General features: G+C 44.5%; 2 protein-coding genes across 6 annotated transcripts in view; one reads left to right on the forward strand and one right to left on the reverse strand.

Annotated features, from left to right (window-relative positions):
- The window catches only part of DENND10 (DENN domain containing 10), a 38,683-nt gene extending 29,865 nt beyond the window's left edge, over nt 1-8,818 (reverse strand). For 2 of the 5 annotated variants that reach the window (XM_067709257.1, XM_067709256.1), the window contains exon 1: nt 8,659-8,806. In XM_067709257.1, coding sequence (XP_067565358.1) covers nt 8,659-8,717 — 59 coding nt within the window. In that variant the 5' untranslated portion in view covers nt 8,718-8,806. Of the gene's footprint in view, nt 1-3,071; nt 3,245-8,658 lie in introns of all 5 variants that reach the window. The other 3 variants (XM_067709260.1, XM_067709261.1, XM_067709259.1) reach the window with 3 other exon arrangements.
- A 76-nt stretch (nt 8,819-8,894) lies between these two features.
- Nucleotides 8,895-12,880, forward strand: part of EIF3A (eukaryotic translation initiation factor 3 subunit A) — a 33,528-nt gene continuing 29,542 nt past the window's right edge. The window contains exon 1 of the mRNA XM_067709250.1: nt 8,895-9,093. Coding sequence (XP_067565351.1) covers nt 9,045-9,093 — 49 coding nt within the window. The 5' untranslated portion in view covers nt 8,895-9,044. The remainder of the gene's footprint in view (nt 9,094-12,880) is intronic.

Below are 12,880 nucleotides of genomic sequence, written 5' to 3' on the forward strand. Positions count from 1 at the left end.
TTAAAAAATGTGGTACTGAAATCTGGGATAAATGTTTTGTTTTAGAACAGTTTTCGATTTACAGAAAAGGTGCAATAATACTGAGAGTTACCATATATTCCCTACCCGATTTCTTCTATTATTAACATCTTACATCAGTATAGTACATTTGTGGGACTTTTCTAGTGGTCCAGTGGCTAAGACTCCATGCTCCCAATGCAGGGGGCCCAGGTTTGATCTCTGGTCAGGGAACTAGATCCTACATGCTGCAACTAAAAAGATCCCACATGCCGCAACTAAGACCCGGTGCAAGCCAAATGAATAAATAAATATTAAAAAAAAAAGGTATAGTACATTTGTCACAACTATGGAGCCAATGTTGATACATTAGTAACTGAAGTTTATATATTATCCAGATTTCCTTAATTTTTACCTAATGAGTTTTTCTGTTTCAGGTTTCTACTTAGGATGTTTCCTTAGGATCCTCTTGTCTGTGACAGTTTCTCAGACTTTCCTTGTTTTTGATCACCTTGACAGTTTTGAGGAGTAGTGGCCAGGTTATTTTATAAACTGTCTTTCAGTTAGGAGTTGTCTGATGTTTTTCTCACGGTAAGACTGGGTTTTGGGCTTCCCTGGTGGCGCAGTGGTTGAGAGTCCACCTGCCGACGCAGGGGACACGGGTTCGTGCCCTGGTCCGGGAAGATCCCACATGCCGCAGAGCAGCTGGGCCCGTGAGCCATGGCTGCTGAGCCTGCGCGTCCGGAGCCTGTGCTCCGCAGCGGGAGAGGCTACAACAGTGAGAGGCCCGTGTACCGCAAAAAAAGAAAAAAAGACTGGGTTTTGCATTTAGCAGGAGGAAGACCACAGTGGTCAAGTGCAGTTCTCATCTCATCGTATGACACCTTGATCACCTGGCTGAGGTTGTGTTTGTTGGGTTTCTCTCCTGTAAAGTCACTCCCTCTCTCAGTTTTCTATACTGTTCTTCTTGGATAGAAGTCACTATGCACAGCTGACACTTAAGGAGTGGAGGCTTATGTGCTCCACTCTCTTGAGGGCAAAGTATCTATATAAATTATGTGGAATTCTTCTCCACGGGAAATTTCTCTATTTGCTCAATTTATTTATTCAATCATGTATTTATGTCGGCACAGGCTCCCTTGTATTTTTGTAAACTCTCTCTCTCATTCATCTGGCACAGGTTCTCATATCTCTCTCCACTCTCCTTAGAAATAACTCTTTCTGTTACCTTCATCTTCTCTCCTCTTTCCTTTTTTCCCCCATTAGCCTTTTTTCCCACCCCTCTATTATCCCTCTGTCTCTCATCTAAGCCCCTTCCTACTTGAATCTCCTACCCAACTTCTCCAGCTGTCCTCCTGACTGATTACTTCCTGTCCCGAATACAGGATGTGGAAAACAGGGGGAAGGAAACGGGGAAACGCTCATTAGTCATCATCAGAATAGTTTAGCAGTTGAGGGGGCAGAAAGAGGCTGTGAATATTTCAAGCATTGATTATTTTATCCGTCTTGCATATACGTGGAAATGATTTCTAGAGAGCTTGTGTCAGGGATGGTGCTAAGAACGATACACATAGTATCTCACTCAACCTCACAACCACCTCATCGTGCTTATTCCACAGTTGATAAAACTGAGGCTCAGAGAGATTACTTGCCAAATGTCAAGTAAAATGGCAAAGCTGTGGTTTGAAGCCACAACTAACTCCAAAACTGGCGTGCTCATAGCAATAACTGAGATGTATTCATAATCCTAGCTCCTTAGGAAATGTAACATGCCCCTAGTTCTAAAAATACCAATGTGGAGTATGGTAACTTGTTCATAGTCTCAGAGAGTCTCAAAGCTCTCATGAGGCTTTCGCTAGACCTGTCTGAATTTTTATAGTTACACCTTACGCAGTCTTGCCCTTTTCCTCCATTGAGTTGTACCTTGGTTTTCACTTCCTGCAAAGCGAAGACTCCATAGTGTTTCATTCTTTTTTCTCTGTGAGTTAATATGGAGAACACTGTTAAGTTCTCTGTATTAGTTTTCTCTTGCTATGTAACAGGTTACCACCAGCAGTGGCTTAAAACAACACCCATTTATTAGCTCCCAGCTCTGTAGATTTGTGTGGCTGGGTCTGTGTTCAGGGTCTTGCCAGGCTGCATTCCTTTCTGGAGGCTCTGGGGAAGAATCTGTTTCCAAGCTCATCCAAGTTGTTGATAGTATTCAGTTCCCTGCAGTTATAGGACTGAGGCCTCCATTCACTGGTTGGCTTTTGGCTGGGGGACTGCTCTCAGCTCCTAGAGGCTGCCCGCAGTTTTTCGCTCTGTGGCTCCCTCCATATACTTTCTCATGCTTTGAATCTCTTACTTCCTCTGCCTCTGACCTCTACACCCAGATTTAAAGGGCTCATGTGATTGGTTAGGCCCACCCAGATGATGTCCCCCTCCCTTTTTTGGGGGGGATGTGGGATCTTAGTTCCTCAACCAGGTGGAGTCTTAACCACTGGACCACCAGGGAAGCCCCAATCTCCCCTTCTTAAAGTCAACTGTGACATATAACGAACCTACTCACAGAAGTAATACACCATCACATTTACAGTCCCAGACATTAAACAGGATGCGTACACCACTGAGAAGGAGTCTTGGAAGTCTGTCTACCACAGTCTCCATTCCTTCATTTATTCACACATCTCATACTTATGGAATGCCTGCCCTGTGCTGGGCATAGTTCCAGGAGTTGGAGATACAGCAGTGAACAAGATGAACTTGGCCTCTTAAAGCTTACCATCTAGTATGTTAAGACAGACAGTAACCAAGGAAACAAAGAAAACTCCCAGTTAGTGCTGACTGCTCCTCTGAGAATTAAAACAGGTTGGTCTTTAGATTAGATTGGGTGGTCAGGAAAGGGTTCTCTGAGGAGGGACTATTTTAGCTGCTCCCTGAGAAGAGAGCACAATGAAAAGGTCCATGTGAAGATAGTCTAACATCCACAAACCCAGGATGAAAGCCCACACGTTCTAGGGTTCCTTCTAATCATGTTTAACACATTTCACAGAGAAGCCCCGTTTCAAACCACATCCAAACCCACTATACACAGTATCTTACTCATTCTGCTTCCTTGGCTGTAGTTGGTTTGTGTAGCTTTGGGCATAATCTCCTCAATCCCCAAGCAAGAGCTGGGCTTCATGGCGTGCCAACAATGGCACGTGTGAGCACGTGTGCCAATTCCCACAAACAAGCCCCTCTTTCTTCTTCCCTCAGCCTTCTTCTAGAGGCAAGCAGAATATTAATTGAAGGCTCCTGAGTGTAAGATGCATTTTACCCAATAAATAACAGTATATTGCCAGGACATGTTTCTGCTAAAAAGTATACTCAACTGAATTTGCATTCCAAGTTCCTGCTTTAAATGTGCAGAACCCAAAGGCTCAGTGAGAACTGTCTGGCACAAGCACAGTGTACCCCACGTTTGCCTTTGGTACCCCACTGCCTAAAAGCTTTCCAACCCCGGTTAGACACTTTCATGGTTAGGAATTCAAGGCTGTGAGGTTTTGGACCTAGTCTGTTACGGTGCAGCTGGAACCACCAAGGTGCTTGGGTGTGACCATGAGCCAGGCACTGTCCAGACACAAAGATTAATGGTCCCAATCATTACCTTCAAAGGACTTCCAGGGTCATAGAGGAGACCACCATGCAGACGGGCAATTATAATATAGGAGGCTTGCTTTAACCAATTGTCAGTTCTTCGACGAAGATTTATCGAGTGCTTACTCTGTGCAGGGCACTCTTACTGGTGCTGCAGATACAGCATTTGAACAAAACAGACAAATCCCTGCCCTCATCAAGCTTATATTCTAGAGGAGTAGACAATAAAGAAAGAAACTCATAAAATATATCAGGGATCAAATGATGATAAAGAAATAAATGCTATGGAGGAAAATAAAGAAGAGAAGCGTGCTAGGAAGTACTGTATGGGAAGAAGGGAGGTTATTATTACTTTAAAGAGGTGAGGGAAGACAGCACTGAAAAGGTGACACTGGCGTCACAAGGGAAAGGAAGGGATTGTGTAGGGCCTTGTAGGCCATTATAAGGACTGACTTTCACAGGGTGATCTGGGGGCCACAAGAGGGTCTTCATTAGGAGACTGACATGATCACTTCACTTTTGTGTTAAAAGGATCCCCTTCCTTGCTAAGTGGAGAAAAAAGAGAAGGGAGCCAGGTGAAAAGAGAAAGACAAGCTAGCAGGTTCTTATACACTCCAGATGAGAAATGATGGCGACTTGGATCAGCGTGATAGCTGTGGAGGTAGCACATGTGGGATTTGTTGATGGGTTGACTGGACGTGGGGATATGACAGAAAAAGTGGAGTCGAGGATGTCTCCAACACTTTTGTGGCTTAAGCAACCAGAAGAAAGGGGTTGTAATGGTTCACTGGGGGACGATGGCAGGAGGCACAGGTTGGAGCCAGAAGAGACCCAGAGTCTGGTTTGGGACAGGCTGGGTGTACGTTGTGTGTCAAACATTTAATGGATGTGAGACGGGCTTTCAGGGGAGAGATCAAGTGCTGATGATACAATTTTGTAACTTATAAGCACAGATGTGATTTCTAAAGCTATGAGCTAGCGTGTTGGGTACCTTTGCCATAAACAAGCATTTCCACTGCATAACTAATTGGCCGTAAGACAATTTTGTTATGAAGGATATAATAACTGGTTGACAATTTGGTTTCAACCGGTTGAAATGTATTAGCATTTCTTCTGGTTAGTGATATTATGGATGGCTTTATCGAGCTGACAGATGAGGTCCCTCTTTTACTTTTCGTTATTTTATCTTTTAGGGCAAAATTGCCTAAGGCCAATTAGTTATGCGGCAAAAAACATATGGAGGCAAAACGCTTGTGGTGAAGATGCCTATGGCAAAGATGCATCCTGCGAAAGTACCTAGAAGCACGAGCTAGAACCAAGAGATGAAGGTAGTTAGAGGAGGGAAGAGGTCCAGCAGCTGAGCCCTGGAACTTTTCAACCTTAGAGGTCAGAGAGGTAAGGAGCAGACAGAGAGGTAGGAAGAAAATCGGGAAAGGGTGATCCTGGAAGCCAAATGAAGACAGTGTTTCAAGGAGGATGCAGTGATCATCTGTGTGTGTGAGAGGAGATGGAATCCAACGTATTGGTAGGTAGGGGCTGGCTCTAGATAGGATAGTGGATGGAGAGTAACAGGAGGGAAGGCAGAGGGTCTGAGCACAGATGAAGATGGGTGGTAGATGGCAGAGTGCCAAAGTTCTCTAATTTTTCCACTGTTTTGGCCATCGGCTGAGAGTAGAGAAAGGACGTACTGGAGAATTAGAGAGGGGAAAAAGTATGAACTAGTCATCTGGGAGAGTGGGAGTGTGGCCCAGAGAAGTGGAGTAGGGTGGCTGAACAGCAACACAGTGCTTGTTGAGGCTGGTGGTCGTGAACTTAAAGTGAGACTTGTCGACATGGCTGTGCATTCTTCTCCAGTCACATTAGGCTCTAGGCAAGGAGTGGGTGGAGGGTTGGGTTGGCCAGGGTTTGGGGTAGAATAAAGGGAGAACTGAGCAAGAAAATAACTAAATGATGGAGTCCAAGTTGCGTCTGGAGAAAACAGAGAACAAGAGGGATGAGAGCAGTGAAAAGGAAGTACAGTTGATGAATGGATTGCAGGTCCCAGTCAGGCAGTAGGGTTGTTCAAGTTGGGATCTGATAGAATTAACCATAGGTGGTGGTGGCCAGAAAATAAGATGTTTGAAAACAAGATTTGGGAACTGAGACAGTTAGTGTGACAAGGTCTGGGTTAGGGGTCAGCAAACTATGGCCTGTGGGTTAAATTTGGCCTGCTGCCTGTTTTTATACAGCCTTGAGCTAAGAATGCTTTCTCACATTTTAAAATATATTAAAAAAAAAGACTATTATCCTTTTAGTAAGAACAGTTGCTCCAATAATTGAAGACATTGCTTCCTGGCCTGCAAAGCCTAAAATAATTACTACCTGGCCCTTTATAGAAAAAGTGTGCTGACTCTTGGTCTAGACTCTAGGGTATCACCATGTGTGAGTGGCTGAGCTCAGGTAGAGGACACATAGTGAAGGCCAGGTGGCCAGGATCATTTACTGATACAAGGGTATAGAGCCCACGAATCATTACGATGGTGGTGTTGGAGAGAGTGACAGGGAGCCAGAACTAAGAGCCAAGGAATGAGGGAATGTGACCTGGGTTCTGAAGATGCCTGTAGAGGACTGCAGTGTGGAGGAATCACATGTGGCCTAGACTGATGGCATGAATGTCAAAACTCAGAATTTAAGGGAGGAGAGAGAAAGAGAGAGAGCACACTCTGGAAGTAGCTAGTGGGAAGAGCTAGTCGGTCACTGGTTACCTCCAGGCACCAGTGGTTTGATGGAGGAACACAGCCACCCCTTGACAAGGTGGCAGGGGCAGCAGAGTGCTCAGGGCTGGCCCCAGTGATGGAGTTAACGGTGGCCTGAACAAAGAGCACAGGCAAAGGGGAAGTTGGGTAGGGCTCCCGCTGGCAGAAAAGGCTTTGCAGAGGAAGCCTTTGGGCTGAAGCTTGGAGTACTGGCAGGAGTTAGTCAGGTAACAGTGGGGGTGGGGGTGGGGGAGGGGCGGTATATATATGTGCAGGAAAGCATGGTATCTTTGAGCACTGACCTCAGAAAATCATGAGTGAACTTTGGCACAACTGGAGGTTCAGAAGCAGTGCCATTAGGAGCTTTGGGTGAAGAACATTCTTGTTTCTTCTTTACTATTTGCATGCTGAGGCTTAGGGATATCGAGCACTCCGTGTAGATGGGGAGATGCTCTATGAATGAAGCGTGACACACGTTGGCCTTTAAACTTGTTACCTCCCCATGTGTAAGGTAGGAAAATGTATTAGATACATATTTATGTAAGGATTTATTCATTTCTCTCTCCATTATTTTTTGAGAGTATCTTGTCTACCTGATGCCTTGCCAGGCATTGGGGATACAGTGGTGAACAACACAAATATGGTCCTTCCCCTCTCTGAACTTACTGTCTGCAAGTAATTACACTGAAGTATGGTCAGTGTTAAGAGAGGATGTTACTGGCGCTCAATGCCTTGGCACCTAAACTTATCTGGGGGCCAGGGAAGAATCCTGGCAGAAGTGACATGTATAGGTGATTGTTGCCAGAGCAAGGAATGGGCAGTGGTGAATTTCCAAGTGAAGTGATGGCATGCGCTGGGTTGGAGGTAGGAGAGGGCTGTTTCAGGCACTGAAAAGACACTGAGTGTGCTGAGAGATGGGCCTAGAGAGACGATGGGGACCTGGACTGGAGTGGTGTCACCGTTTCCACGTGGCTTCTTTTTTTTTTTTTCAGCCTTGTGGGATCTTAGTTCCCTGACCGGGGACTGAACCCAGGCCCTGGGTGGTGAAAGCACGGAGTCCTAACCACTGTACTGCCAAGGAATTCCCTCCACGGAGCTTCCGGTGAGTGTTCAAATCTTCCTCTCTCTAGACTGCAAAGTCTGAGAAGGCAGGAACCAAATCTGTCCTGTTCAACTGCTGTGTACCTACCTATCGGGTATTTACCTCCTCAGCCTGGCACATAGTAATGGTTTGTTGATAACATGACATAGTTTGTTGAACGAATGTATAAATGTGAACCTTGGTTTACCCCTGAATTTATTGTTCGTCATTATAAATACCTTCATTACAGCATTCTTGTAAACAAAACAATGAATGTGAAAGCATTTCAGTAAACTGTAAAACGTCATACTTGTTTTAAAACTGTAAGACATTATGTTGCAAATATGTATAATGTAGTACTTCAGTTGTGCCCTTAACAACTGTTTTTTTTTTTTTTGCGGTACGCGGGCCTCTCACTGTTGTGGCCTCTCCCGTTGCGGAGCACAGGTTCCGGACGCGCAGCTCAGCGGCCATGGCTCACGGGGCCCAGCCGCTCCGCGGCACGTGGGATCTTCCCAGACCAGGGCACGAACTCGTGTCCCCTGCATCGGCAGGCGGACTCTCAACCACTGCGCCACCAGGGAAGCCCAACAACTGTATTTTTGAGAATCATATTTATTCCACTCAAGTCAGAAAAGCCCTCCAAAACACTGTATTAGAGAAATTATCCAGTCATATATAGTACAAAAGTAGCTTGATTAGGGAAAAAACCTTTATCACCCTGATTACTTCCGTTTGCCACTTCCTGAGTGACTTTTAGTATACTTAGGTTGCTTGTTTTCTACTAAGCATTAATCAACAGCAAGTATTTATGCTTTTCTCCAGGCCCAGAAAAGATCCTATCTTGACCCTCATTACCCTCATTGTGTACTCATCTATCTCTGAGGGCCCAGGCAATCTCTGTGTCCCCAATTTTAAAATTTTACCTAGATATGAAATAAGCTTGCTTATTTGTTTAAGTTACTTATTACAACCCTCCTCCCCATACTAGTCCGGGCGGTGACAGGTCACCACTATCTCCAGTGATGAGCATCGCTGGCCCTAATGATACCTGCTCAAAGCATCTGTGTTAAATGAATAAATTCGGCATTTTAACTCAGTCAAGCCAGGACATTCTCTAGGCGGATGGGACCTGAGAGTTAACTTTGTATGACTCCGCACAAGTCATGTTAAAAGAAGAATCTGTGCTTTCCCGTCAGACAGAAGCTCTGACCCAAATCTCACCTTTCCCACCCAGATTGTCGCTCGAAGAGTGAGGTGGCGGAGAACCGGCTCTCTAACATTTCTCCGCGGAGTCCCCAGGTGCAGCCAAGAGAGCTAGGAAGACTTCGGGTGGCGCCACGTCAGCCGACAGGCGTGCGGCCAACGCGCCTGCGCGCGAGGAGGGGCGGTGCGCAGGCGAAGGCCCGCCCCTACATCCGGGGCCTAGGCGGCGGCGGTGCCGCTGCGCGGGGGTCACGTGTCTCTTTCCTTTCCGTCTCTGGCCGGCTGGGCGCGGGCTACTGCTGGCGAGGCGCGTGGAGCCTTGCGCTGCTACCCCTTCGTCTCCTCTCCTAGCCCGGGCCCCTAAGGAGTTCGCTGACGCCGGGTGAGCTGAGCCTGCCGCCAAGATGCCGGCCTATTTCCAGAGGCCGGAAAATGCCCTCAAACGCGCCAACGGTGAGTAGGGGATCAGGGCGCGCCGGACTGGGGCGGCCCGAGGCCTCGGAAGTCGAGGCGCCCGGGCCAGCTTCTCGCTGCTTCGCCGCTCAGCTGCGGCTGCACAGGAGGCCGATGCGGCCTGCCCGCCGCCGACTCAGGCCGTGGTTGGGCATGGTGTCCCTTCTCACTCCAACCGACGTGGGGGGTGGGAGGCGCGGAGCAGGGAACCGTCGCTCGAGGGCTCGTCCCTCCCGCCGCCTCCGCCGCCGGGTGAGTCTCGGGGCCGCGGCTCCCGAGACAGCCGTACCCGGGCCTGAGCTTCTTCCTCCCGCCCGCCTCCGCTTGGTCCTCCAGACCACGGGGCTTTCAGCTTCGGCCCCGCGCCCCCGGCCGCCATCTGGGAGTGCCGGGGAGGAGGAAACATGGCTCCCTCCCGGGGACAATGCACGCCAGAACCTCGGCTCCACCTCCCGCCGGGCCCGGAGCCGGGCAGTCCCACCTCCTGCCCTCCCGCAGACAGCTCGGCACCCCCTGAATCCAGCCCCGCGCTTTGCGGGGTCAGGGTCCACTTACCCTCTCCTCTGACCACTATCTCCGCTTCGGGGACTCTGACCCATTTAACCCGTTTCCTATTTTTTCTGGCATTGATTATTGGCAGCTCAGAAGCCAACTCCGAATCACAGGAAGTTGGAACAGAGTTAATACTGTAAGAGGGACTTCAAGTTCTCTCTCAAAGATAACGAAAGTGAGGCCTAGGGAGTCTGGTTTGCCCAAGGTCACTCTGGGAGTTAGTTGTTGAGCTAGGAGCCTAAAACCAAGGTCTCTTCCAGATCAGTCGATTTTTTCACTACGGCGCTGCTACTTGCGATTTTTATTTACATATGTGTACTTATGGGAAAACTTACGGCGCTTCTGGGAAACCTTGTGCTTGTCCCGGTCTATTCAAGAGGCATTTATTACGTTGGCATTATGGGGGTGCAAATGTATTACACGTACCTCTGGTCTTTAAACACTTTTTTATTTAGGGTTTGTAAGTGTTAAGGGCGTTCATTGCTCTTAGTTTCACCCTTCTTCCATCCAAACAAGTTTTGGATCTTATCCATGTTGTAGGTGGATATGCCGTGTCTGTTAAGCTTTTATGCTTGTGAAGCTTATTTTGTTAGTTTGTTTGAAAATCCTCTTAGGAAAAGGTCAATTTCAGTCAGTACATACAATTGATACTACTGATAATCTGTCAGGACCAGAGGTCTGTCACATGCTTGTTATTTTAACTAGAAGTAAGAATTTCGGGGAGAAGTAACAGTCTGTGAAATAGGATAGTGCCATATTCTGTGGAATAGAGTAATTGTTTTAAAAACAATTGAAACTACAACTTTGACCTGATCACCCATTTTAATTCTCCATCTAATAGTCAGAACAGGCAAGAAGTTTACAGATGTTGATTAATTTATAGGAAAGAAAATAGATTGAGATGGAAATTTAACCCTACAAAATGAGCTAGCAAAGTTAGGGAAAAAATTTTTTTTGATGTTTTGGAACTTAGAGAGTTATATTGTGGCATACCAAATGACTTGGGTGAAATGACTGCTGTAATTGCTTCTGCAGATCTGTTTTACAGTCCTTTGAATGCTTGACCAACAGACATTTTTCCCCCATGTTAATTGGCTAAAGCACTGTAATCTCAATGGCCTAAATATTACACATTTGATGTGTTCAGGCCTTGTTTCCTTTGCTCCTCCCTTCTGAATCTTTTTATGAACTTAATATGTCAGTAATTTTTTTAAATTAGAAGGGATATATGATATGTAACAAATCTTAAATCTTTTCTCACAATTTCTAAGTTGAAATAGATTTGATTCATGGAGGGCAATATGGGGAAAATGTCAGAAATTAAAGTAGGCAAGGTGAGAAAGGAACACTGAGATGGAGGTGGAAACTTGAATTTTGTTAATGTGGTTTTTCAAAAAGGCCCCTTTAAACTGTAGGATGAGCGTAGGATGGTAGAGATGCCTTACCTCTCAAGTAGTAATTTCTGTACCTTTCATCTTGTGAACAGAGAGATCCTGTCTTAGTGTCAAAGAGCAGAATGTGGATGGCAAATGACACTGCTTACAAAACTTTAAATAGGATGATCAAAGCACATTTTATTTTAATGGAAATAATCTCATTTATCTATAACATTGGTAATCTCAATCACATCTGGACCTCATCCATTATGTTATCCTAATAAAATATGAATAAATTTAAGTGTAGAATAGTTTATCAGAGCAATATTTTTGGAAACAATTGGAAAACAATCATCCAGGAAAATGAGAACTTGGCCCAGCAGTTACAGGCAAGAAATTCATTCCCCAGAATCATTTGGAAAAAGCCCTTTTCTGGTTTATATTGTTAAGTAGTGCCAAATCAGTTGCTTCTGACCCTGTAACAGCTTTTTAACTTACACTCTACAACCAATGACTTAAAAATGAAGTTGTTAATAAACCTACAAATTGTGTAACATTATATCTTATCTACTTGGTCCGGTGCACAAATAAACTAGTAAAATTGAAGGGTTGACCTAAAGTTTTTCTTTATAGGTAGACACATAGTTTCAGTCATGATGTCTTAAAGGTAAATTCAGAATGCCCACCCTCCTAGTAATAGTTGGTAATTCCAGATTTTAATTTTTATTTCAAAAATATCAGTCTGGAAATGAACATTTCTGTAAATTTTGCAGTAGAGGTTTTAGTGTGTGATAGTTTTTTCCAGCCTCAAAAACTTTTTTTCCCCTTAATTAGATGATTCAGAGGATCATCTAAACTATATCCTCAGATATCAGTTGGGATAAAGACAGGAACTCACCATCATGGATTATCATGAGAAACTTCTTTCCATTTCAGTGTTTTCTTTTAAAAACATCCTTGCCTGGTATCCATGTTTTCCTTTTTTTCTTGGTGGTGGTGATGGTCCTATGAAAAATTATTTTTTAATGCATTTGCTTTGGCTTTTATGAAACTATTGTTTCAGAGTTTGAAAGTATTGAATTTGGAATCCTAAATTTTGATTGGCTGTTGAGGAAATGAAAAGTACTTTTAGTTGTATCACTGAACAAGACTTTGTTTTTTTTTAAATGACATTAAGATACCACACGAATTTAAAAATAAGATATTGGGAAAGTGAATTATTTTTTGACAGTTTAATATTTTGTCACCACATCATGCTGGTGACTCTTTGTGCCTATTCTGTATTGCGTTGACGGTGTTTATATATGGTAGTATGGGATTTAAATCCTCAGCATAAGTTTGGGAATTGGATATAATAGGTTATAATAGGTCATTTTGGTGTGCTGCTGTGATATTCTTAATGTAAAGGATAAATTTAAAAACATTTACTCCCCAATTTTTGGCTGATAGAAACTGTGTATGTCAGTTTTGAAAAGCATTTAAAGTACTGTTGGATTTTAAAATAATCTGTGCATGCTCCAGGAAGAAGATGGGTAGGTTCTCCCCTTAAAATAGAAAAGGCTTATTTCAACAAAGTATCTAGTTGTATTACATCTTTGTTTAATTTTGTAGGCTTTATTTGGGGGGAGGTAATAAAATTGACTCAACTGAAAATGGCCTTTCTGTCATATTGGCTGGTTTGATATTGAGACTGTTGAAGTATTGAAGAGGGGTTTATATTCATTTGCCTGTAAGGAATATGATTTGATATAATATGGGATGATGTAGGATATTGTGTTAAAGATACTAAGTTCAGTATGTTTTGTGATTTATCCTGTGCAAGCTTTTTAATATACTAGAGTTGGAATATTGTTTGTAGT

This window comes from Pseudorca crassidens, chromosome 16 (assembly GCF_039906515.1).
Source record: "Pseudorca crassidens isolate mPseCra1 chromosome 16, mPseCra1.hap1, whole genome shotgun sequence".
In the NCBI taxonomy this organism is placed as follows: Eukaryota; Metazoa; Chordata; class Mammalia; order Artiodactyla; family Delphinidae; genus Pseudorca; species Pseudorca crassidens.